Below are 27411 nucleotides of genomic sequence, written 5' to 3' on the forward strand. Positions count from 1 at the left end.
TCCTTCCATCATCCTCACCCCATCCTCCATCTCCTTAGTGCAGACCCTTCCTGTATCCTTAGGGGTCCTGGTCCTTCCATCATCCTCACCCCATCCTCCATCTCCTTAGTGCAGACCCTTCCTGTATCCTTAGGGGTCCTGGTCCTTCCATCATCCTCCATCTCCTTAGTGCAGACCCTTCCTATATCCTTAGGGGTCCTGGTCCTTCCATCATCCTCACCCCATCCTCCATCTCCCCAGTGCAGACCCTTCCTGTATCCTTAGGGGTCCTGGTCCTTCCATCATCCTCACCCCATCCTCCATCTCCTTAGTGCAGACCCTTCCTGTATCCTTAGGGGTCCTGGTCCTTCCATCATCCTCCATCTCCTTAGTACAGACCCTTCCTGTATCCTTAGGGGTCCTGGTCCTTCCATCATCCTCACCCCATCCTCCATCTCCCCAGTGCAGACCCTTCCTGTATCCTTAGGGGTCCTGGTCCTTCCATCATCCTCACCCCATCCTCCATCTCCCCAGTGCAGAACCTTCCTGTATCCTTAGGGACCTGGGTCCTTTCTGATCATATTTCTCTTTCTAGTCTAGCACTTGTCATCTTGAATAGCAACTCTGAATTCAATTTCTTTCTCTTCCTTCTGATCTAATCCCTGATCCTCAAGGGCAGAACTGTGGCCCAGTTCTCAGTGGCCCCTGAGCTCCCGGGATGTGGTTACAAAGAGAAGAAACTGCCCAGCAAGAGAAGGCCTCAGCACAGCTACCCACATCCCTTCAGACAGGGAATGATTTTTCCTTCTCTGAATCCAAGAGAAAAATCTGTTTGGTCCTTTGGGGTTAGAGCAAGCCTAGGCTAGAAGTTAGCTCCTCTTTCCTGGGCTTTATCTCATTACCTGTTTGGGTAGAAAAAAAAAGGACCTGGTACAGGAGAAGCAGCTTGGCGGTAAAGCACTGTCCCTGCATGGGCAGGGCCCTGGCTTGGTCCCAAGACCACAGAAGCCAGTCGGTACGCACCTGCAGACTGCTCTTCTCTGGCGATGATGATGGCGGTCCGGGCGGCTTCACGGTATTGCTTCAGCGCCATGTACAAGCGGAACAGGTACTTGGCGTCCTGGGGGAGAAAGACTTATAACTGTGCCTTTCAGTCCACATTCAGCTCCCGGTAACAGGAGCGACGTTTTTAAAAGCCAGTTTGCTCAGCTTAGCGTGCTGAACTAAGTGGTTAGGAAACAGCTAAACCTTCAGTGTCCTCATGTTGTGGACAGTGAGGTGAAAGGAGAGGGACAGAGTGAGGCCTGGGACAGTGTCACCAGATGCAGTCTACCCTGCTCCACACAGCCTCTCCTGGGCTTGGGGAGGGGCATGGAGCAGCATCACCCGATACATTCTATCCCTGCCCCACACAGCCTCTCCTGGGCTTGGGGAGGGGCATGGAGCAGCATCACCCGATACATTCTATCCCTGCCCCACACAGCCTCTCCTGGGTGGGAAGGGCATCTTAACACCGATGCAAGTCCCCTTAGCCATTCCCACCCAAGTCCAAACAGGGGCTGGCTCATTCTGTACCTGGGGCTGGTTTCCAGGTTATTAAAATTAGCGGACATAATGGGAGGGGTGTGAGACGTCACCGAAGTCCCTCTGGGTCTCAGTGGCTTTATCTATAGGATAAGGGCTAATGTCTCCCCACACTAGTGGCCAGAGTCTGCCACAGCAGATGGCTCTGAACATGGAGACAAAGGGACACAAAGGGCTCCGGGCACTTCCTAAGGTATCACATCTGTCCTCACCAGGACAGCGCAGACAGATGTCTATAGCCATGGATTCTGACATATGCTCTTAGCCGCTGACCTTATAGTGATTTATACTTATGTTTAGATTATTTCTAAAATTAAAAATATGAATAAAGGGGCTGGAGAGATGGCTCAGTGGTTAAGAGCATTGCCTGCTCTTCCAAAGGTCCTGAGTTCAATTCCCAGCAACCACATGGTGGCTCACAACTATCTGTAAAGAGGTCTGGCGCCCTCTTCTGGCCTTCAGGCATACAGACAGAATATTGTATACATAATAAATAAATAAATATTTAAAAAATATGAATAAACACTCCAATTTTTAGGGCCCATTGTTAAGTCAACAGTTTGTTTCAATGATTGCTTTCTCAGTGCCTAGAATAAACGAAACTGTGAAGATTTAGAAAAAACTGTGGGCGGGGTGATGGCTATCGCACAGGTTCCTGGTCAGTTCTAAAGGGCACGTTCATGGCATCCTCTAGAGTGTGGGGGATGGCTGCTTCCAGGGTGACACAGTGACACTCCTGTAGGTCTGCAAAGTCATGACAGGAGCCCGGCTGGGGCGTGAACACCGGCAGTGAAGAGCCTCCTGTACCTTCGGCATGCCGTCGCTCTCCCCCATCAGGTGGTCTATCAGTTGATTGGTCAGAAGTTCGTCTTTGGCCTGGCCCACCTGGTTCACAAGAGAGAAACCTCATAAATTCTAGCAGGGATAGGATATAAGGGCTGGGTAGAAAAGGAAACCACTTTCTGCTAAGGAAATGGAATAAAACCACCTAAGATCATCCATGTAAATGACCTGAAATACAATTTAGCCTGGAGTCTTTAGCAGTGGGTTGTAGTCTTCTGCAGTAAAATCCCATCCTTAGAAGCTGTAGGTTGTCTTAGCTGCTTGTATTAAAGTATGAGCTTTTCCGCTATATACAGAGAATGTACTTCTTGGGGGTTTATAAAAACATCAAGGGGCTGGAGAGATGGCTCAGCAGTTAAGGGCATTTGCTGTCCTTCCAGAGGACCATAGCTGAATTCCCAGCACCCACATCAAATAGCTCATAACTGTCTTATAATTCTAGCTTCAGGGGATTCAACATCTTCTGACTATTGGTTCCTTCCCCCATATACACATAATAAATCATACACATACACACACACACACACACACACACACAGGGGCTGGAGGGATGGCTCAGGGTTAAGAAACTGGCTGCCAGGTTCTGTTCCCAGCACCCACATGACAGCTCACAGGCACCTGGAACTCCAGTCTCAGAGGATCAAATGCTCTCTCCTGGCACCTGGAACTCCAGTCTCAGAGGATCAAATGCTCTCTCCTGGCACCTGGAACTCCAGTCTCAGAGGATCAAATGCTCTCTCCTGGCACCTGGAACTCCAGTCTCAGAGGATCAAATGCTCTCTCCTGGCACCTGGAACTCCAGTCTCAGAGGATCAAATGCTCTCTCCTGGCACCTGGAACTCCAGTCTCAGAGGATCAAATGCTCTCTCCTGGCTCTACAGGCACTGCACAGATGTGGGGCACAGACACACATGCAGGCAAAACATGCATACACGTAAAATAAAAATAAATCTTAACCAACCCAGGATCACCAATACTGCCACCAAAACCTCTCTTAAGTTTGGCGACTAACACACTTTTCAAACAGCTCTATATTTTGAGCATACGTGCTGGGTCTTACGTAGGCTGAGCATCCTAATCTGAGAATCTGAACTCAAACTTTGTGTGTGTGTGTAGTGTATATGCATCCTGTGGGCAGAGGACAATGGAAGACGTCGGGTTTCTTCTTCTATTGGTCTCACGTTTTTGAGACAGGGGCTCTCACTGAGCCCAAAAGCTGCCGTTTCAGCCACGCTGGCTGCCCAACAAGCTCCTGGATCTACCTGTCTTACCCTCACCTCCAGTGCAGGCACTACGGGTGCATGTGACTATGCTTGGCCTTTATGAGGGTGCTGAGGATTTGAACTCAGGTCCTTGGCCTTCACAGCCAGGGCTCTTCCCCACGGAGCCACCTCCTCCCTGGACCCCGAGAAAAGAAACTTTTCAAGCGTCAGCATAATGCCCAGCGAGTTTCCAATTGGGGAACACATCAGCTTCAGAATGCGGGGACTTCCTGACAAGCTCTACCACTCGGTGTGAGAGCTCCACAGACGTGGGTTTATGGGAGATGCCTAGGCTACCTGTGCACCCTCCAGGACAGGGAGCGCTGCAGCAACATTTGCTATGAGCAAGTTTTACCCAAAGGGCGACCCACAAGATCTTCTTTTGCTAATTCAGACAGTGTATTCTGATGTGAAGGAGAGATCTTGTTTGCTTGAAAATAACTCAGGAAAGAGGTTAGGGTGTGAATAAAGACGTGTGCTGACAGCTGTCCACGTCAGATGATGGCTATAGGAGTTTGCTGTACGGCTTGGTGAAGTTTTGCATATATTTGAAAGTTTCTGTTTGAGACAGGGTTTCTCTGTGTAGCCTTGGCCATTCTGGAATTCACTTTGTAGATCAGGCTGGCCTCAAACTCAGAGATCCACCTACCTCTGCCTCCCAAGTGCTGAGATTAAAGGCATGCACCACCACCACCAGGTTCTGTTTGGTTTTAAAACAGGGGTCTCATGTAGCCCAGGCTGGCCTCTAACTCACTATGTAGCAGAGGATAATCCTGAGTCTTCTATCTGCATCTTCTGGGATTATAGGCATGAACCACCACGCGATGCTGGGGACTGACCCCAGGCTTCCTGAGTACACTCTACCAACGGAGCTACATTCCTGGCTCCGGGGAAGGTCATCAGAAATTAAAACCAACGCCAAAAAAACTATTAGCATCCTTCAAAGTTTCAGTTCAGCGTTTACTTACCGTTTCAATCGCCATTTCTATTGCTACATTATCTTCAGAGCTTGGGCATTTCAGGAAGTGCTTTAGTGCCTAAAACGAGAGATGGGAGCAGTTAGAATTCATGAGGCCCGTGCGCTGGGCAATCAGCTCTGACACAGACTAAATGGAGGCATGTCTTGATCTCAACCAGGGGCCTGCAGAGTTCCGGGTCTCTGCCTTCATTCTTTGGTGACAGGGTCTCACTGTGTGGCACTGGCTGGCCTGGAACTCATTATGCAGACTAGGCTGCGGACTATGTAACTGGAAGCAGGGAAACCTGGCTCCAGGTCAGGTTAATGGTGCTTTGAATAAATGGGGCAGGGAGAGGGTTTAGGGAGCCTGTGTATGTATGTGTGGAGGAGGGGATTTCAAAGATGGCTCTGAAGGGTGAGGTGGGGGCTCACTGGGAGGTTTGTGCTTAGCATGTTTGTTGTGGAGTATTAGTTGAAGATGTGTTACATTCATTTATGCTGTGGAATATTTGTTTAATGATACAAAGATGTGTTGTATTCTTTTATGTTGTATTTGTTCAACTCCATGAAGCTGTGTTCTTTTTCTTGCCTAAAACATCTGATTGATCTAATAAAAAGCTGAAGAGCCAATAGCAAGGCAGAAGAGGGCTACACAGACAGAGAGAATATATAGAAGGAAAGAGAAAAAATAAGGGAGGGAGAAAAGGAGGAGAGGAGGATGCCAGGGGCCAGCCAGTCAGCCATACAGAGAATAAGAAGGAAAGAAAAGATATACAGAAACAGAGAAAGGTAAAAGCCCAGAGGCACAAGGTAGACGGGATAATTTATGAAAAGCTGACTAGAAACAAGTCAAGCTAAGGCAGGGCAATCATAAATAAGTCTCCATGTGTTATTCGGGAGCTGGGAAGTGGACCTATATCCTCCTGTGGGGTCCGGGGATGTCTCCTTGGCAAATACTAACCCGTGAATACTGGCCACACAGCAAGAAGAATTTTCCAGCCTGAAAGTGTCTCTTTTCCCCTTCAAAATATAAGGCGATGCTTTGGTAATCTTCATTAGTTGTGTCCTCAGAACCTAGAAGACACAGTCACTGAGTAAAATACCTGAACGAAACCTGATGATCGCTGTCATCTCCCCAGCCCCTGAAAACGGTTTTATTGTCTAAGATCATCCTGCATTTCCCATCACCTTCATGGTGAAGTCTTGCTCACCACTTGTTGTTGATAAATAGCAGGGTTTGGGAATTGTGGTCTCTCTTGTAATTGACCCCACATTTCTGATGGTTGCTCTTATAATTCTACCTCACCTTTAGGCTGCAGGGAGCCTGAAACCCAGCAAGTAATGTATGTGCATACATGGCTTAGGTCTCTACAGGAGTGCTTGTATGTACACCCATCTAGGCTTTCGATTGTAAGAGTCAATGTTGCTATCTATGATAATGAAGTATTTATGAGAACGCAGGGAAACAATGGCGTTTACCAATGATGTCTGCGTAGATTTCCATTTTGTTGTGCTGCTGAGCCAGGGTGAAGGCCTCATTGTTACATTTGGACAGGACCAGGAACTGGATGGCAGACCCATAGTCGCCAAGCTGGAGAAAGAACCTGTGACAAAGGGCATTAGTTAGCTGGCCTCTCGTGGCAAGTTTGACTGTGGTGGTCAAATTCATCAACTCGACAGGATCTAGAATCATCCAGGAGGTCACTTTTGGGCATGTCTGAGGCAGTCTCTAAGCTGGGTTGAAGTGCGAGGACCCACAAAAATGTGGGCAGCATCATTCTGTGGGCTAGGACCCCAGACTGAGTAAAAGGAGAAGGGGAGCTGCGCACAGCATCCACCTCCCTGTGCTCCTGACCCGATGCCATCTGGTCCCGATGTGGTGCCAGTTTCCTGGGACCTGCTACCCACCGTTCTTTCCCTGTGTGACCGACAGTTCTCTCATCAATGTAAGGCAAAATAAAGCCCCCAAGTTGCTTTTGTAGGTAGTTTATCCCAGTAATGAGAGAACTAACAAGTACCAGGACCTATAAAACAAAATATTTTCCACTAGGTAAAAATAAAAACTCATCCCATAGCTGTATTCTGCATCATACTCTATGCTCGACACACTCACACACGCTGACCGCAACGGTCACTGCACTGCAGTGTCTAGAGCTAATAAGAACAGAAAAGGACTTTATACACTTGATTGGGGGGGGTCTTTCTTTTATACTTGGTTGTTGGCGGTCCAAACACACAAGTGTGCCGTCACCTGGCTACCATCTTGGCTCCATCCAGAGACTGGGTCTCTCTGACGATGCTGACGGCCTTTTCGGGGTTGTTGAGGTGGTCCAGGTAGATGCGGATGACGCTGTTCCACTGCTTCGCATTCTCATAAGCCAGCACGGCTTCTTTGTACCTGGGAGAGATGTGACGCGGGTCAGGTGCAGGCTCTCAGTGCTGGGACCCAGCAAATGCGGGGCCACGTTTCTATTTCCTATTGTGGGAACAGCAGTTGCTCTGTTCTCTTGAACTTCTTTCTCCTTCAGAATTGAATACCTGGTACTCTCCTACTAAAACACAGCCTTTTTAGGGGTTGTATAAATGGTGTAAGGAACCAATAATAAATTTTATTTTTTTCTCTGAATTAACAGAATGCAACTTGTGTACATTCCACTGTGTTTTTTATTTTCAGTGGGAAGATTGTTATAGCAGTGTGGAATCCTTTTAGAAAACTGAAATTACAGACTGCTTCACAACGGTAGACAGAAAGCTTTGACAGCAAGATACAAAATCTTTGCGTGTTCACCTCTAGATGGCACTCAGGACTTCCCAGTTCAGACTACCTCTCTGCTCTTCCAATTTCAGCACGACATTTAAGTGTGTGTTAGTATCTACTTCCCAAGGTTATTTTTCTAAAAGTGGAAGGTGTTACTGACCCCTTAACAGAGGTTATCTGTTAAGGCCTTTTAACAGATACTTCTGACGTTAATTTCCAAAGACTGAAGAAATTTACACTTCCATCAGCCACACACAGCAAGGACATTTTGATACTTGCTGTTAGTTCAAAATAAAAATAAGCATCAAATACGGTGGCATGCCTGCACTACCATCGGGGAGTGTTGCAGTGTTCACAGGAAGGCAGCTCATTTTGTATTTCCTCCTTGGAGTCCTGCCTTTTTCTCTTTAGCCCCCTTTCCTAGTAGTGGTTTTTAGTTTCTTGTGCCTATTAAGTTGTAGACATTTTCGTACATAGCTATATTTAGGATTGCACTGTGGCTTAAACAGTATGGGATCCACGTGTCTATTCTTTGCTCCTTCTGCATCCTGAGCATCTTTCTTACCACGTTCATGCCATATTGTGCCAGAATTTCAGTACCGAGCCTTGGTTAGAAGGGACAGCAGACTGTATCTCACACATACAGGTCTGCAACGGCAGAAGTGTTTACAGTCCGGTACTTCAGCCGACTAGGACCGTGTTAAATGTGTTAATGTGTCTGCACACATGGCTAACCTATCAAGCCTGTGCTCGCTTAGGTTTTACAGACGTGGGGAACTGTACCTACCTTCCATCCGCCTCTTTGGCTTTGGCATATTGCAGGTGGATCTTTGGAGAGGAAATATGAGGCAGGAGTTCACCAACTTTTGCCCTAGGAAGGTAGAGTTGAGAACAAGATCAGCACCATTCCCGACCATGCAGAGCTAGCTGCCCACAACTTGCTCTCCTTTCCAGGGGCAGTTATGAGCTTACAAATGTCTTGACTCCTAGACACAAACCAGATTTAAACTCCTTTTCTCCTGATACCCCCTGCCCCACCAACAGAGAGGGAAGATGAAGGCATTGCCTTAACTCTTTTGGGAAATAAGGATTTTCTTTTCTCAGTACTTTATCTGATTTAGGATGCTCTTTGGAAAGCAGCTATGGGTATGAACTCATCTGTGTAATAACAACAGAGATGGGAGGCAGAGCCAAGTGAGAGAACAGCCTAGACAGAAGGAAGAGTGGCAGAGACAAGAGGGAGAGCCCAGACACACCCCTTTCCTAAGCTACTTGGAAGCAAACTGGCCAGCCCTTACCAGTTCTTACAGCGGATGTAGACAGAGGCAGCTTTGTCGTAATACTGGCCTTTTTCATACAGCTGGGCGGCTTCTGAAAATTGCTACAATAATAAAGGGAACGTAAGACACTAACTCTGCTATGACCTGGCCACATTAATATTTATGAAGACAAAGGAGTACCTTCATGTTCTCCAGGATGGCTCCGCAGTCTCTTTTAAGGACCCTGCTGGGGTGTTTGAGGGCTTGGTTAGCCCCTCGACGGATGTCTCCCATCCTTATGGACATCTGAGCCACTCCAGCCAGGCACACTTCGTCGTGTTCCTGCAACAGCAAGGCAATGCCTCTAACACAGTGAACCCCAGCACAGAGGTCAGGCTCCTCTCCTCTGTCGTTTTCAGATTTACTTTCATCTGCTGTTTTAAGAAACTCACAATTTTGAAATTAACACTTAAAAAATCAATTAATACAAAGTTATTTTTTTCTTCTCAGAGGTCTTGACCTTTTATACTTAGCAGGAAATTTTGCTATTCCTTGTGAGGATGCCTTGTTTTACGCTTCTTGATATAAAATCCTATCTGGAAGTAACATACTGGTTATTACAGCATAATTAATACAAATAAATAAAATTGAGGGAGTCATTGATCAAACTGAAGATCTCTGTACTGGGTAGGATTACACAGAACTTTATCTACAACTGTTCAAGTCATTAACAACTACTAAACTTGCCATATTTGCAACAGGGTCTCTCTAATTGTTCTGGCTAACCTTAAAACTCGCTAAGTCAGCCAGGCGGTGGTGGCGCACACCTTTAATCCCAGCACTAGGGGGTAGAGGCAGGCAGATCTTTGTGAGTTTGAGACCAGCCTGGTCTACAAGAGCTAGTTCTAGAACAGGCACCAAGCACACATAGAAACCCTGTCTCAGGAAAACAAAACAAACCCCAGCTTGCTAAGTAATTCAAGCTGGCCTCAAACTCAAAGCAATCCTTCTGTCTCAGCCTCCCAACTTCTAGGATTACAGGCATATGCTACCATACCTGGCAAGATCTTTTTTAATAACTCATCTTTTCTAGAGAAATGCTGTGTCAGACTGGGTTCTGTCCACAGCGGTGTGTTCATTGAGCTTCCTGTAACGGCAGCACTGTCTTCTTTCTTCCCCATTAGCACACGAGCTGATGGTTACCAGGGGCTACTGGACGTCTGAAATGCGGCTCATGAAAAGGGGGAGCAGGATTTCACTTCATTTTTACAATCCAAACTGCCATATAGCTACTTGCTACTGTGTTTGATAGTGTAAAGAATGAACCAAAACAGATGGAACCAAACAAAGATGTTGATAGCGGGCTGGTGAGATGGCTCAAAGGATAAAGGTAGCCATCCAACCTGAGGACCTGAGTTCGATTCCCCTGGAGCTGCTATGGTAGAGATATCTATAAGCTGTCATCTGACAGACATCTATAGGGTGTGGCATATGCCCCCTCCTCCCAGGCCACAATCAGTAAGTAAATAGATATAATTTTTAATCAAAAATTTATTTTATTATTTTATGTGTATGGGTGTTTTGCCAGCATGTATGTCTGTGGACCACATGTGCCTAGAGTTAAGGACAATTGTGAGCCACCATGTGGGTACTGGGGCTTGATGCTGGGTCCTCTGGAAGAGCAGCCGATGCCTTAACCACTGAGCCATCTCTCCAGCCCAGTAATTACTGAAATGTCATAAGAGCAAAAGTCTTATGGAATCATAGTTGGCCTGTGACACGTATGTCCCTAATACGGACTTAAAAAAAGAAATCAACAGGTAAAGCTCAACCTGGGTCTGTTGTGTGCAAAGTTGTGGCGCCTTGCACAGCCTCCCCCAGTCAGTGCACACCACCCCTTTAAGCTAAGAGCATCTAACGGAACTGTCTTTGGATGTGCCATGCTTTTTCACCAATTTTTCTCACTCAGTACATTGGCGTATAAATGAGATGAAATAAAAATCTTACTTCCAATCTTCATTAGGAGCTCATATCTAGGATATAATGGCAAACAAATGCAATAAATAAAAATCTTTCGCCCCCCTTAGTTTTGTGAGGTTAATGTAACTTAAGCATCTTCTCGTAAAGCTGTTAGTAAGCCGGACAGTTAGCTCACTGCTAGACACCGAAGAACGACAATGCAAACGAGACTCGGGTTTGAAAATGAACAGAAAACACACTCCTGGAGCACTAGGCGTATTTTGTATTTCTGTAAGGTTACCTTGTTTTCACCTGTGATTCCTTTCTCGTAATGAGCCAAAGCATTTACATAATCACCCCTGGAAGAAAAAGATCGCAGTGAATTAATTTATATTTAAGACTTTAGCTACATACACAGAGCTTTAACGCGACTCTTTGTCACCGAGTGGCTTACGCTCAGGAAAGACGCTCTACACCACGGACGCTGGCATCCATCAGAGTGCAGCATGCTCTTATCTCGGCACTCTAACAACATTCCAGGTTGTGCCATAAGGTGCTTACAATGTGATATGTTAGGCTTTTCAGGAAGGCTATGGCATATTTTATGGGTTACTTTTAGTTAATTATCTCCTTTAGGGAACAAATGACAATCACATAGTCATAGAAACCCATTTTTCCAAGTGCCCAATACTTGTAAGAATGTACACGGCAGGAATCTGGGTTGGAGCCTGTGAGATGGCTCAGCAGTTACGGCACTAGCTGCCAGGCCTGGCCTCAGCTGATTCCTGGGACCCAAGTGATGAAGGGAGAAAAGTGATTCCTGCAAGTTGTCCTCTGAGCCGCACACATGTGCCATGATGTGTGCATGCACACACGCGCACACACATACTCCACACACATTGTAATAAAAAAGTTAAAATTTTTTCAAATTACTTTTCAAAATTCTATCAGCGGAGTATGACGATGACAGGGGAGTGACCTAAACATAAAGAGTCTGAGTTGCTTCTATGAACGGTAGGTGTGGAAGGGTACACGTGTCACTACAGTGTGGACAGCTCTGGTCCTTATTCTGGTCAAGAGGACGACGTGTGGGCTTGCTAAGATGGTTAGCAGGCAAACTTGCTTGCCACGCATGCCTGTTGGTCTGCCTTCCACCCCCAGAACCATGATGGAAGGAGCGAACTGACCGCAAACACTGTTTTCTGACCTCCACACGTGCACTGTGGGATATGTACACACTTAGGTGTGTGTGCACACGCTTGTGTAGATGCCCAAGCGTGTACATAGCCCATATTCACACACACATGTAAATGATTTGTGTAAAGGATCACCTACGCTATAATTGTGCTAGTGTGCTGAGCTGCCTGACAAAAGAACCGAGGAAAATAAACGTGTTTTGGATCACAGTTTTCAGAGGTTTCCATCCATGGCAGGGACACATGGCTACTTCATGGTGGCCAAGAAACAGAGGAAGAGGAGGGTCCAGAGACCCAATATGGTGTTCAGGGCACGAATGACTTAACCTCCTTATACTAGCCTCAGCCTCCTTTCTGACGTCACAGGCTGGAAACCACCTCTTCAATCCATGGTCTTTGGCTACACTGTGGATCCAGAACAATAACAGTTCCCGGATCTGACTGCAAACACATATACCTGCAAATCTACAACCAACTCTTCAGCTGTAGGTCATGGTCCCAGAGCTGAGTGTGGGCATCACGAAACACTTGATACAGTAAAAGCAATTAAAAAAAAAATCAACTCAGAATAAAACACAAAGATCCAAGGTGTTTCTGGCAGGGCTAATTCGTGTCACATCATGTGACTTTGCTGCCGTCTTGGATCTGCATACACTGTGCTGTGCACGCTACACGCCAGTGAAACTGCCGGAAGCTTCCTGGCTCAGATCCAAAGCTACTGAACGTTATAATCTGCCATGTTTTTACTATACATACAGTCTTCTGCTCTTACAGAACCATGATGGCTTAACTATAGCTTAATCAGGGCTTAACTGTGCAAAACAACACTTAACATTTCTCCTACCACATTCATCAGCATGTAAGTATCAAATTAGTATATACAATACATGCATTGTATTGTGTTAGAACATTTGATTTTCAAAATTTCTGTCTGAGTTGTTGGCTTGAGCTTCATTTTAAAAAAATCATTCATTGAATTTTGGTTTGGGATGAGGACAGAATTTCTAACAATTTCTGAAATGGCCCTAAACATATTTTTTGGCATCCGTACTGTGTATTTATGTTAAGTATTGATAGATCACAATACCAATAAACTCTGAAAAGAATAACAATGTTCTTTGCTTTACAGTAAAGAATGTTGCCGGGCAGTGGTAGCGCACGCCTTTAATCCCAGCACTCGGGAGGCAGAGGCAGGCGGATCTCCATGAGTTCGAGGCCAGCCTGGTCTACAAAGGGAGTTCCAGGAGGCTCCAAAGCTACAGAGAAACCCTGTCTCGAAAAAAACCAAAAAAACAAAACAAAACAAAAGAATGTCCAGGCAAATTTAATTTTTTGTATAAGAATAAACAAGCACATACATTTTATTAGTATTCAAATCTGTTTTCTTCTTTAATAAATGTTAAGATTTTATATATATATCCCAAAGAATTGTGTGTGCGCGTGCCTGTGTGCCCTGAGTGTGAATGTGTATGTGACCTTGCATGTCTGTGTGGAGGTCAGAGGGTGACATCAGGCATTTGCCTCTATTGCTTTCCAACTTACTTTTATTTTTCTTTCTTTTCTATTTTCTGGTTTTTTGAGACAGGGTTTTCCTGTGTAACAGCCCTGGCTGTCCTGGAACTAGCTCTTGTAGACCAGGCTGGCCTCGAACTCAGAGATCTGCCTGTCTCTGCCTCCTGAGTGCTGCCAGGTTCCACCTTATATTTTAAAAATATTAATATTTTATGCACCTGGGTGTTTGCCTTCATACGCACATGCATGTGTGCCAGCTACCCAGAGGCCGGAAGAGGACACTGTATCCACCGGAACTGCAGTTATACCATCACGTGAGTGTTGATAACTTTACCCAGGTCCTCGGTCCTCTCCAAGAACAGCAAGTACTCAGGACTGTAGCCATCTCTCTAGCCTTCCTCCTTGTTTTTCCAACAAGATCTTTCACTGAACCTGGAGCTCACCAACTGGCTGGGATACCCCACCTCCCATCTGGGATAATGGGCAAGCGCTACCCTGTCTGTAGGGGTCAGATTATACAGGCCAATACGGTATGGTGGTCATAATTCTGAGCGACCCGGCAAGGCACAATTTTCACCCTCCACACAGAGCATGGTCACTTAGCCTTTGATGATGACAGCGAGACAACCTGACGCCACCCAGAGCAGTGGTCAGGATATGCTGATGTTGTTATGCTCCTTCTACTGAAATTGAGGAGGTCGCCCGGGGAAGAGGTGTTTTTCAGTCTAGGTGACAGAGCAGGCAGAGTTGTGGACGTGACCTAAGTCATTCTTCCTGCTACCTAGAGAACAGAATGCTAACGAACTTCCCCCTCAGTTTATCTTTTGGTATAAAAGCTGTTTGGATAATAAACGCAGGTGATCTTCAGGATTTCAATGGACCCTGAGACTCCCTCCTGATATTGCCCTGTGAACTGTGCCTCAATTATTCCCACACCTCTACTTTGGTACGAGAAATGGTTTATGTCTGGGCTGGACCCTGACACCTGCCTGGCCTTTTCTTTTCTTAATGACATACATGGTGCTGGGGATGCAAACTCAGGTCCTGTGTTTGCACAGCAAGCTCTTTACCCACTAAGCCGTATTGCTAGTCCCCACAAATGCATAAAAACAGACTTTCTTATGAATTAACAGCAGATGTTTGGTTTCTGTTGCACAAACATTTCTCAGGCAAAGGGGTTGCAAATGGATAAAGTTTGAGAGGCTCTGGTCTGACAGACTTAATTACTTGCATTTTCTAGAACAGTGACTTGCAAAGACCTTTTATTTGAGCTGTCTTCCTCTGAGCACCCTCCACTGCAGGCAGTGAGCTCTGAAATGGCATTGAGATCCAGCCAAGCGCCCCGTCAGCTAAAGACAAAGACTCAGCTTCTGCGAGGCTTCTTCAGTTTCGGAATCTACCTCTGGCTAAAAAGACTGACAGATGAAAAGACCGGGAGGGAAGCTGTGCTGCTGATTGAAGATCTCTTTCATCAGCCCAGGGCTTCACAACCAGCAATTTCCTGAGGAGGAATGTCTAATTTGGGTCCAATTATATCAGCCCACCTGGGGACACCTCCTGACAAGAAGAATTACAGTTCCTTGCTCAGGATCCTGCTCAATTAGGAGACCCTAAATTAAGATTTTGGAACTCTTTTTATTTTTAGCTCAGCTACTTTACTATCATTTCATTTTGGACCTCTCACAGGAATTGAGCTTACTGGAATAACCCCCACTGGAGAGCTAACTCTCTCCAGACTTGACAGAGCTGTCCTTTCTTGACACAGTCAGGGTTGTGGATACCAAATGAAACTCATGGGACTGACACAGGCAGAGGCTTGGGTGCTGAGATCAGCTGTGCAGGTTACTGGGGTGCTGGGTAAGAAGATACACCCTGGTTATCACTGGGGACAATTCTGAACTGTTAGGTGCTCGGCATATTAGGTCAGGGGTGTGAGCACGCACAAATAGCATTGAAAGCTTCACGGACACATGCCACTACCAAAGCTTCCCATTGACCTATCAGAGCTAACTCCAGTCAGGTAAAATGGGAGAGTTTGCAACAAAAACATCACAGAAAGAAGTAAAAATCACTCTCCTGAACGGCCCAAGGGCTCTCGGAGATGTGTGTGCTGACAAGGTACACACTGGGTCATTCTTTTCTCTTAGATGGAGATGGAAGGTCATGGCACTGGGGCCTGGTCTCTTGTACTATGCACTAAGTTTTCAATATGTTCATTTTGATGAATGGACATTGTTGTTTTCAAGTCACAAGCTAAACAAGCAACATTGCCACTTAATTACACCCTAGCCCCTTGGATTCATTGCATATATATTTTTAATTTTTAAAACAATTTAAAATTTTGTATATGGGTATATGGGTACGTGCAGGGGCCCACAGGGACCAGAGGCATCAGAACACCCTAGAGCTGGAGTTACAGGTGGTTATGAGCTGCCTGATGTGGGTGCTGGGAATTGAACCTGGGTTCTCATCAAGAGCAGCAAACACTCTAACTGCTGAGCCATCTCTCTAGCTTCACGGATTTACTTTTAAAAGGTAAATATGTGGCAAAAGCTTAAATTAAAAATAACCAAGAAGAAATATATCCAAAAAGCTTTTACCTAGGAATAGAAAATGATTTATTTTTTATGTGTATATGTGTGTGTGTCAGTCACACATGTGTGTAGAGTTTTTTGGGGGGAGGCTGGAAGAGGGCATCTGAAACCCTGAACCAGTTAAGAGTCATCGGATTTGGGTGCTCAGAACCAAACCCAGGTCCTTTGGAAAAGCAGCAAGTGGTCTTAACCGCTGAGCATCTCTCCAGTCCCCAGACAGAAAAGTTTTAAATGAGGTATCCTGATTAGAAATGAAAGAGTACTTTCTGGTATAATAATTTGTACAACTAAAATTTGTCTAATAATGTCCTTAATGAATCCATTATATAAACATCATGTAGAATTATGTAAGAGTGTTTTTTGAAAAATAAATATAACTGGGGACATGAGACTTGGAGAACTGGCCCTGCACCCTACACCTTCAGAGGTGTGGGTGTGGCCTTGCTGCCTGCTGCAGTGGGTGAGCTAGCTGGGGCAGTGCTGGACACTCGGCCTGGTGGTGATGACGAAAGAGAGCTGGCAGGCTGACCAACCCAGCACCTAGGCCCATCCACCTCTCATTTACACACTGCTGGAGCGTGGGAAGGGGCCCGACCTGCAGATCCAAAGCTACAGGATCCATGACACAGGGCAACAATAGGATATCCAAGAGGAGTCCCAGTGAGGGCCCAGTGGAAACTAGAGGTCTCAAACCAGACCAGTGACTCATTGCAATGAACACTTACAGGTAAAGATGAATGGACTAAAGGGTAACTGTGTGACTCACTGGGCCACACTACAGCTTTCACACTGAGATTTTTTAGTTTTTTTATCTTTGTTTTCCTCTATTTTATTTTGTGGAGGGAGGTTGCAAGGGCAGAGGGAGGATATGAAGGGACTGGGAGATGAATGAGATTGGGATATATGGTGTGAAATCCACAAAGAATCAATAAAAGTTTTTAAAAAGCAAATATAACCACAGACTAGCATTTTTCAATATTCTAATATTTTTGGATTTAGAATGTTTCTTAATTGGGCTGGAGAGATGGCTCAGAGGTTGGGAGCATTGCCTGCTCTTCCAAAGGTCCTGAGTTCAGTTCCCAGCAACCACATGGTGGCTCACAACCATCTGTAATGGGGTCTGGTGCCCTCTTCTGGCCTGCAGGCATACACACAGACAGAACATTGTATACATAATAAATAAATAAATATTTTAAAAAAGAATATTTCTTAATAAATGTTGAGAAAAATTGTCCAGTTTTGGTGTCACCAGTGCCTGTGTGAGTGTCTGAAAATAAAAGACTCAGCTATAGTAATGTGCTTTGGGGCTATAGTTATGTGCTTTGGGGCAGTGACCACAGCTGGACATTAATTTAAAACTGACTGAAGTGCGAGTCCTCTCTGTATGCTGTGAATACCACTGGTTAATAAAGAAACTGCCTTGGCCTTTTGATAGGGCAGAAAATTAGGTGGGCGGAGTAGACAGAACAGAATGCTGGGAAGAAGGGAAGTGAGGCCGACGCCATGATTCTTCGACCTGAGACGGATGTAGGCTAGAATCTTTCCCGGTAAGCCACCGCCTCGTGGTGCTACATAGATTATCAGAAATGGGTTAATCAAGATGTGAGAATTAGCCATTAAGAGGCTGGAACTAATGGGCCAGGCAGTGTTTAAATGAATACAATTTGTGTGTTGTTATTTCGGGTGTAAAGCTAGCTGTGCGGAAGCTGGGCGGGACAAAAAGCAGGCCTGCTCGCCTCATCACTACACCCGGTGGCTGGAGTTACAGGTGGTTGTGAGCCAAACAACATGCATGCTGGGAACTGAACTGGGGTCCCTCGAGGAGTGCTCTTAACTACTGAGCTGTCTCTCCAGCCTGAAACTTCTGGTCTTGATAAATCACCTGGTCTCAGACAGTCTGACAGCAGAACAAACAGACCGACATACAGACCACACTTCAAAGTTTTGTGCTCTGCCTTTATGTGGCATAGACAATCTTCCAAATGTTAAAAAGAGGCCAGAATCCTGAGCATAGATCATAAAAGCTAAAGTGTCACCCTGCTGCTCTGCATACTGTTGCCGGCTAAACGTCATTCGTAATATTTAAACTCTAAATGAGGAAAACAGACACAAGACTTGGACTGAAAATGAAAATGGACAAGTAAAAAAAACGAGACATCATTGGACAGATAAAACATTTTCTGTAATCCTGCCTCCACCATTATTAAGGAATGGCCTTGCCTGGCACTGGTGGCGCATGCCTTTAATCCCAGAATCCAGGAGACAGAGGAAGGTGGATCTCTGAGTTCGAGGCCAGCCTCGCCTACAGAGTGAGTTTAGTCAAATCTGTCTTGATCTCCCCACTACCCCATAAAAAGAAAGGCCTGATCAGTGATCGTCTGGAACTGTGGACGTGCAGCCATTAGTTACTATCAGAAGACATGGGCCAGGGCTTACGTGAACTCCAGCTGGATGGCGTACTCTTTGGATATGAAGGGGATCTGGTCCGGAGCCAGGCGCTTCGCCAGCTGCAGGGCACTGTCCCAGTGCTGCAGGTCCCGCCTCATCTGCCCGAGAGACAAAGTCCTGAGGTCCAGGAAGGCAAAGCGCTTTGCAAGTTGCTGCATAGAGCCAGGCTCAGTAAAAGGGATTACATTCTTTTGTTTAAATCATGAAACTTTCTATTTATCAAGATAGTGCTGTAATATACATTTTGAAAGGCAGTGATAGAGCCTTCTAGACTGGACAAATATCTTAGTTCTAATGGTAGTTTGTGTTCCTCTAAAAAGTCAAGTCTATCTAAAAATAAACATTGTATTCTTTAGTAGTTTTCCCAATAGTAAGAAATTAAAGCTAATGTAATCAATTAATTTAAAATTTCACCTTAGGGCCGGGCGGTGGTGGCGCACGCCTTTAATCCCAGCACTTGGGAGGCAGAGGCAGGTGGATCTCTGTGAGTTCGAGACCAGCCTGGTCTACAAGAGCTAGTTCCAGGACAGGCTCCAAAACCACAGAGAAACCCTGTCTCGAAAAACCAAAAAAAAATAAATAAATAAATAAAAAATAAAAAAAAATTTCATCTTAGAAAGGCACCAATAAAACTTAGGAAATACTTTTAGGAATTGATTTCCTCCTTCCCTCCCTCCCTCCCTCCCTCCCTCCCTCCCTCCCTCCCTCCCTCCCTCCCTCGCTCCTTCCTTGGTGAAGCGGGATTTTGGTATGTATTCCTGGCTGTCCTGGAACTCACCATGCAGTCCAGGCTGGCCTTGAACTTGCGGCAACTTTCCCAGTCTCTTTGCTGTTGGGGTTACAGGCAGGAGCCACTACCCCTGGCCTGGGACTGATGCACGTTCTTTCTCTTTCAAGTTATACTTATTTATATCCGTGTGCATGGGTGCACAAGTGTGTGTGTGTGGAGGTCAGAGGACAACTCTCAAGGGTCAGTTTTCTCTTTGCATCTGTGGGTCCTGGGAATCAAGGTCAAGTCATCAGACTTGGTGGCAAGTGCCTTTACCATCTTCTGCCCTGATACAGTTTCTCAGCTAATCTGAAGCTGTATAGCAACACGAATAACAGAAAACACAACACATAAAGCATCTTTCTTCCTGATTCTCACTCTTAAAAATCTTTGGCATACAATCCTAAACATACTAGGTCAGCACTGAAGAATCCGTCCAGCTCATTCCTTACCGATTTAGACTGTAAAGAATTTACCATAGCTAACTTTTCCAAGTGCTACTCCCTTGCCAGGTCCTTATTTTACTTTTCACAGCTACCTTTCGTAATGTTCTTGTACCCATTTCAGAGACCTGGACACTGATGTGAAGACAGGCTAGGTCTTACGCAATGCTACATGGCTAGGATGAGACAGAGCAGTGGGATGCAGGGCTCTCCATCTGACTTATTTGTTCTGCACAGTGAGGCTGAAGCAGCTGTTACAGAACGACTACAGAGCAGAGTGTTATTAACCCTCTCTATTCTGAACTATCACCTCAGGGCCTTTACAAAGCTAATGGCACTTGTAGAGCTATTACACAAGATTATGTTTATATTGTATATCACAATATAGCTATAATATAAAAGAGGAATACAGTTTAGTTTCAATATCTGTGAGAAAAGATGTGTTTTCTTGTTTATTTCTGGCCACTACTAGCTATATAAATTACTTCTAATTAGTTGTACTATAAACCCATTTTCTTACCAACTAACCACACTTTAAAGAAGCCAGACCTTGGTTGAGGTCAAAGGACATTCCCAAGGTCACACACAGTTGGAATCAGATCCAGGTGTGTCCACTTCACAAGTCTGTGTCCCCCCCCCCAACAGAGTCTTGCTATGTAGCCTTGCCATCCCCCCTTTCCCAGACAGAATCTTGCTATGTAGCCTTGCCATCCCCCCTTTCCCAGACAGAATCTTGCTATGTAGCCCTGGCTAGCCCCCCGCCCCCGACAGAGTCTTGCTATGTAGCCCTGGCTAGCCTGGAACTTGTTCTTTGGACCAGGCAGACATTAAACTACAGGAGTCCTCCTGCTTCTGCCTCTGAGTTCCTGGGTTTACAGGGAGGCACCACAGGCCAGCTGGTCTATACCCTTCCACTGCCTGTACTGCCGGGCTTCCGTCCTCTTCTGCCTCTGAACTCAGACCAGCATTTGGTTCAGTCCTTCTCCTGCAACCTTCACTCGAACAGAGGGGAATTTCAAGCAGCAACTTGAAGATCAAGTGCTTCAGTGTCCTCATGTGGAAACTAGAGAAAACAACAGCGCTACCCCAGGAGATGGACCATTGCGGAGGTTAGCTGACCTAACACAGCGCTACCCCAGGAGAGGGACCATTGCGGAGGTTAACTGACCTAACACAGCGCTACCCCAGGAGATGGACCATTGCGGAGGTTAGCTGACCTAACACAGCGCTACCCCAGGAGATGGACCATTGCGGAGGTTAGCTGACCTAACACAGCGCTACCCCAGGAGATGGACCATTGCAGAGGTTAGCTGACCTAACACAGCGCTACCCTGTAAGATGGACCATTGCGGAGGTTAACTGACCTAACACAGCGCTACCCCGTAAGACTGGCCGTTGTGGAGGTTAAGTGACCTAATACAGGTTAAGAGCATGGCACCTGGCAACACGGGCAGCACTTTTCCTTTACGGTTTCTGTAAGTTCCACAGTCTGCTCTCCTTGGGCAATGCTACAATACCACGTCTTTTTCATCCCTCCACTGAGTGCAGAGTGAAAGCGGTTTTGACATTAATGAGTACTCAGGGGCCTGGGAGCGGGACGGCTACACTTGAGGAGAGGAAGACAGGCGGTGTCTGGTGCTGAGAAGGCAGCCTACACAGCGGGGAAGCTGCCTGCTTCCCTTTGCTGTCATACCTCCAGGGCAGCCAAAGGACAGTTGGATGCCAGGTACAGGTCCTGAGCCAGGTTGAAATCATTAGTAAACATGGCGAGATGTCCTGCCAGAAGATTGTAGTCCTCGATTCCCTACAAATAGAAGTTTCAGTGAGAAGAAATATAAGGATTTTAGTTTTCAAAAGGCTTTGCTCAGTAGGAAGTGGTACCAGTCCAGCCATTCAGCTATTTCAATAAAGACTGACTGATATGTAGAATGGTGGATGAGCAGCATCTACACTTTAGTCCGTGACTCACGACACACTGCACACCTTTATCTGTTCCAAGGACATCACTGTGCCAACATCCCCTATCGTCCGGGAAACGCGGATAGCAAACTCCACCTCCATGTGATGCAGACAGGCTCTGGCCAGCTCATTCCACGCTGAGTGGTCATTTAGCATCTTGCATATTTCCCAAGCATCGGAAAACCTAGGATTGAGTACACAGACTGAACCAAGGCTCTACCTTTGCTTGTCACCTACTAGGCAATCTTTGGGCTGTGTATCACTAAATGTGACATGCTAGACAAACCTAACATTTCTTAACCTATAACCAGCACTTGTGAGTTACAGGGGAAAAAAATAACACACCAAACTTTCTTCCTTCACTTGCATAGACTTTTCCTTACCTTCTTACGTATGTGTGTGGGTATAAGTATGTCCACTTGTGTGCGGCCATCGAGACCTGAGGAAGACACTGAGTATCCTGCTCTATCATTTTTTGCCTTAGTTCCTTGACAGAATGTAGGTTTCATGGTTTTGCAGTGAGGCTGGGTAGGCAACCCAGACACTCTCGGCTTTGTACATGGGCACCAAGTGCTCTTAGCCACTAAGCACCTCCCAGTCCCTCTCGTACCTCCTCCTACTAGTCAGAATTTACTGTTGTTATCAGCCTCTTCCCACCACCAATTAACAACGAATCCTAGTTTTAATACTCCACATGTTGTGGAGTATTTGTAGACTGTGTGGAGATGTGCTTGCTGCGATGTAATAAAAAGCTGAGTGGTCAAAAGCTAGGCAAGGGGTGTAGGTGCGATTTCTGGGGAGAGAAAGAAAGAAGAGGAATTGAGGCTCACAGAAGATGGGGAGAGGAAACAGGACGTGCAAGATGAAAAAGAGATAATGCCACGCGGTAGAATGTAACCTAATAGAAATGGATTAATTTAAGTTATAAGAGCTAGTTAGGAACAAGTCTAAGTTATAGGTTGAGCTTTCATAATTAATAACAAGTCTCCATTTCACTATTTGGGAGCTGGATGGTGAGACAGAAAAACATTCATTACATCTACATATAGTTGAAAATGATTTTTTTTTTTTTGGTTTTTCGAGACAGGGTTTCTCTGTGGCTTTGGAGCCTGTCCTGGAACTAGCTCTGTAGACCAGGCTGGTCTCGAACTCACAGAGATCCGCCTGCCTCTGCCTCCTGAGTGCTGGGATTAAAGGTGTGCGCCACCATCGCCTGGCTTGAAAATGATTTCTGTTCTCACTTAAGTCTACTAAAACCTGTACTAGAGGCTGGGCATGGTGGCGCACACCTTTAATCCCGGTACTTGGGAGGCAGAGGCAGGAGGATCTCTGTGAGGTCATGGTTAGCCTGGTCTACAAACTGAGTTCTAGGACACCTAGAAAGATCGTGTCTCAAAAATAAAAACAAAACAAAAACCAATCAACTCTACCTCAAAAACATCAGCATTCCAGTGTCACAAATGTATATATTTTATAGTTCCGCAAACTGTGGATAGCACTGATGTTCTCTGCAGCCTGTTTTTCTTTTGTGTGTGTGTATTTGTGTTTAGGAAAATACACGGTGGATGGATGGGGAAAGAGGAAAAATATGAGTCTATGGAACAGTGGTTCTCAACCTATGGGTTTCTACCACTTTGGGGGTCCAAAGACCCTTTCACAGGGGTCACCTAAAACCATTGGAAAATACAGATATTTATATTATAATTCATAATGGTAGCAAAATTACAGTTATGAAGCAGCAACAAAACAATTTATGGTTGGGGGGTCACCACACCATGAGGAACTGTATTTCAGGTGGCAGCATCAGGAAGGTTGAGAACCACTGTAAGAGAAGATGATGAGGTCGTGTGGAAATTTATAAATACAAGTTTACATCAAAGACAGATTTTTATTTGTTTTGTTTGGTTGAGACAGGGTCTTGCTATACAGGCCAGGCTGGCTTCAAACTTGAGATCATCTCAAGTGTTGGGATTACAGGAGCAGGTAACTACACTCAGCTACCAAGGACAGTTTATTTGTTTTCTTTTGAACCATGCCAGGGATGGATCCCAGGGCCCTGGGCACAACAGGGAAGTACTCTGCCACCAAGCTAAAGACCTAACCCTACAGACAATTTCTGGAGTCAGTATGGGTGGTGGTAAAACTCATGTGAGCGATTCAACCTGGAAGAATAAATACAGAAGATTCCAAGAGTTTATGGAACCCTGTGGAACTTATTCAGGAGCCCCAAGGAACTCACAGTGGCTCCAGGTAAGAGGGAAAAAAGAAAGAAAAATAAATCTCAAGCAAGGCAAAAATCAAACCTCATCATTTGTTTAATAATTAGAACTTTCCAATGATGTGGGATTTCCCTATGTATGCTGTGAATATGTTCTGTTATCATTGGTTAATAAAGAAGATGCTTTGGCCTGGGCAGAATAGAGCTAGGCAGAAAAACTGAACTGAATGCTGGGAGAAAAGAAGGCGGAGTCAGGGAAATGCCATGTAGATGCCAAAGGAGACAGACATGCTGGGACCTTGCCAGTAAACCATGAGCCTCATGTTAAAATAAAAAAAAATAATAGAAATGGGTTAATTTAAGGTGTAAGAGTTAGCTAATAAGAAGCCTAAGCTAATAGGCCAAGCAGTGTTTTAATTAATATAGTTTCTATGTGATTATTTCAGGTCTGGGTGGCTGAGAACGGACAAGGAGCCTCCTACTACATTCCAATAATGGTACTATTTGTGACTCTGAATGCTTCTCTCATAATAAAGCACTTATAGAAATCACAACCAACAATAGCACTTCCATTAGAATTTATGTTTTCATATGCACTGTCATCTTGTGTGTGTGTGTGTACGCATATGTTTGTGTACCTCAGGTGTACACATGTGTGTGGCACAGTGTGTAGAGGCCAGAGGACAGTCTTAGGTGTTGGTCCTCAAGTGCCATTCACCATTTTGTTGTTGTTGTTGTTGTTTTGAGGCAAGGTCTATAAATTTGCTAAGCAGACTAGGCTGACTGGGAGAGAGCCCCAGAACTTCAGTCGCTCTCATGCTCTGATGCCCAGCTGCTTTAGAGTGTGGCTTCTAGGGACTGAACTGGATCCACATGTTTACAAGGCAAGCACTTTAATAACCAAGATATCTCTCCAGCCCCTCTTATCTGTTATCTAAGCCTCAACACAGCCCATGAGACAACCACTATTCCCATGTTTTGAGCAGGACACCAAGGCAAACAAGCCGCTGTCAATCATTTCCACTCCTCCTTACCGCTTGAGCATCAGGGTCTGCATCAGCATCTGTCTCAGGTCACTAGGCTCTGCATCTTTTATGTTGTCAAGGAAGCTGTGGGTGCTGAGGTAGATGGAGTTGATTTTCCCACTCTGTGTCTGGCAGGTCAGTTCTCCATTGTATAACAGCAAAGGTTTGTGGGAGAAGGGAAGTTTAGTGCCACCAGCCAAAATAACCTTGGATCCTGTATTAGAAAGGAGACCCCTTAATACCTCAAGCCAATGGCTGGCACAGATATTAGATAGTTTTCAATTTCACTACAATGGAAATTCATTTATCAGAAAAAATACAGTAAATGATTCGGTACCTTGGATGGTGTCCTTGTGAAACACGTAAGTGTACACCTTATCATCATCATAAGCAATAAATACACCTTTATCCATTGGCCAATTTTCCCAAAGAACACCTTTAATGGTTGGTGAGAAGTCTGGAATCTCATAGGTAGCATCATTAACCTACAAGACAGGATTTACAAATTTGCCTCACGTGTCTGTCATTACAACCTGCCCTGTTAAGAGTTTGTCTGCAGCCCCAGCAGGCATGGCTTACCAGCCCACCTCCAACCCAACACCACTCTGACCCCAGCTTTCCACAGTAGGAGAGCGTCTCTTCCGATTACTGTACTATATCAGGCTTGGAAAAAAAAAAACCCTGAAAACCTAACCAACCAACCAACCAAACAAACAAACAAAACAACAGTTCCTGGGAAAATCCAGGGCTTGATAATTGGACTAGGTTATGGAAAAAACTGTAAGTTTAGACACAATTGGCTCTAAGTTACTAAAAGTTGATGCCGCTCAAGATGTATGGAGCAACTTTTCTGGTGCATTGTTTCTGAGTCAAGACTTGAGTGGCTGAGGCTAGCCTGGGCTACATAGTACAATAACATCCATTCTCAACGACAATGACAATCTCTGTGAGACTGATATAAAAATTACAGAACAACAGGGAAGTTTTCCTGACATTGCTCACTGACACAATATGACACAGATGACAGCAAAGGACTATAAGACCTGACTCTGTGGAAGGGAAAACTTTATTTGATAAATACTTTATTAAAAGAAACTTTTTTAGCAGGTGTGGTGGCACACACCTTTAATCCCAGCCCCGAGACAGGCAGGTGATCACTGTGAGTTTAGTCCAGATTGGTCTATATAGCAAGTTCCAAGACAGTCAGAGCTATATAATGAAGAGATCCTGTTTCAGAAACAAACAAACAAAACAAAACAACAAAACCCTTTTCTACTTTATTGCATTAAAACTTGAGCGTTTTAAGTTTTGTCTTGTTTCCCCAGCACTGGCAATTGAGCCCAGGTCATAGGAAAGCTTGCTAGACAAGCATTTTGCCGTCACTGAGTTAAGCCTCAGCTCACAGTTTCAAATTTTCTAGACTTACAGGACAGTAAACAAATCCATCACTTTTCTCATCAATGAAAACTAGTCTGGTTCCATTTGGATCAGGAAAAAGCTTTTTCACACCAACAGGATGTCGATAGTCATTGACAAACTGCCAGTCCTCAATGAAGAAATACTGAATAATGCCAGTCTGGAGAAGAGAAAGAAAAAAGAAGTTCGGTCAGGGAATTTAAGATGTGGTTAAGGAAATACTGACTTTTCACATTAAATTTAGATAATTTTAAAAGAAAAACATGATTACTTTTGATAAAGGAAGAGCTAATGCACTTAATATATACGGAAATCACAGACTCTGGAGAAATGAAATGGGAATTCAGAAGTAATTCAATAATCTAGCGACTGTAATATGTTTAGTGATATGTGGTCACATCGATTTATAGATTTCCTACTTGCTAGAGAAACTTTCAAAAACAAACCAGTAAACTCCAGTGATACCACCAACTATAGGCAGACTGGGCACTGGGCAACACTGCCAACTTACAGGCAGGCTGGGCAGTCAGAGACACAAACTACAGGCAGGCTGGCAGTCTTGTGAAAGGCTGTCCAGGTCACCCCTCACACAACTACCTTGGAGAAACTTCCAGAAAGCAGATCCTTGCCTGCTTCCAGGGATGCATGGAGTCATCCAGTTTCCTCTGGGTTTAGCTCTGAGTCTGAACTGCCTGGCTGTGGTGCAGTTCCTTCCGTCTAGTGTAGCCCTGTAGACTGCAGATGCCTGCATCCCTGTCTGGCTTTGCTGTGCACAGCCCTGGCGCTTGCTGTCTCCCTACTCGTCTATGGAAGAAGTACAGTCAAGCCAAAAACTGCCCAGGAAGTACTGAGCAGCCTTCCCTTGTGAAATCTACAAAACATGGAAGGGAAAAGTATTTACTCAATTCTAATAAATGCCTCCAGAAAGTTGAAGATGACTAATTCGTTTTCTGAGGTCAGTATTGCCCTGATACCAAGACTAGGTAAAGGCACCATATAAACAAGCCAGTAGGTCACGCCTTTGATGCCAGCACTGGCAAAGGCAGGTGGATTTCTGTGGTTCAAGACCATTTTACTTTATGTAGAATGTCCCAGGCCAGCAAGGGCTACACAGTGAGATCCCATCTCACAAAACAAAACCAACCCCCCCAAAACTAAAACTGTAGCACAGCGGAGCTGGAGAGACGGTCAGCACTTAAACCACTGGCTGCTCTCAGCGGACCTGAGTC

At 45.2% G+C, this 27411-nt stretch overlaps 1 protein-coding gene across 2 annotated transcripts in view; it reads right to left on the minus strand.

Moving 5' to 3' along the window:
- The window catches only part of Wdr19 (WD repeat domain 19), a 65717-nt gene that overhangs the window by 10949 nt on the left and 27357 nt on the right, over positions 1-27411 (minus strand). For both annotated transcript variants that reach the window (XM_075943414.1, XM_075943413.1), the window contains exons 15-30: positions 26193-26342; positions 25104-25251; positions 24776-24980; positions 21548-21707; positions 21258-21368; positions 18341-18450; positions 10904-10961; positions 8845-8985; positions 8683-8765; positions 8172-8255; positions 6878-7024; positions 6106-6230; positions 5588-5700; positions 4637-4705; positions 2371-2448; positions 1003-1099 (exon numbers count right to left, since the gene is read on the minus strand). In XM_075943414.1, the coding sequence (XP_075799529.1) occupies positions 1003-1099; positions 2371-2448; positions 4637-4705; positions 5588-5700; positions 6106-6230; positions 6878-7024; positions 8172-8255; positions 8683-8765; positions 8845-8985; positions 10904-10961; positions 18341-18450; positions 21258-21368; positions 21548-21707; positions 24776-24980; positions 25104-25251; positions 26193-26342 (1879 nt within the window). The remainder of the gene's footprint in view (positions 1-1002; positions 1100-2370; positions 2449-4636; positions 4706-5587; positions 5701-6105; positions 6231-6877; positions 7025-8171; positions 8256-8682; positions 8766-8844; positions 8986-10903; positions 10962-18340; positions 18451-21257; positions 21369-21547; positions 21708-24775; positions 24981-25103; positions 25252-26192; positions 26343-27411) is intronic.

Source organism: Microtus pennsylvanicus, chromosome 12 (genome assembly GCF_037038515.1).
Source record: "Microtus pennsylvanicus isolate mMicPen1 chromosome 12, mMicPen1.hap1, whole genome shotgun sequence".
Taxonomy (NCBI): domain Eukaryota; kingdom Metazoa; phylum Chordata; class Mammalia; order Rodentia; family Cricetidae; genus Microtus; species Microtus pennsylvanicus.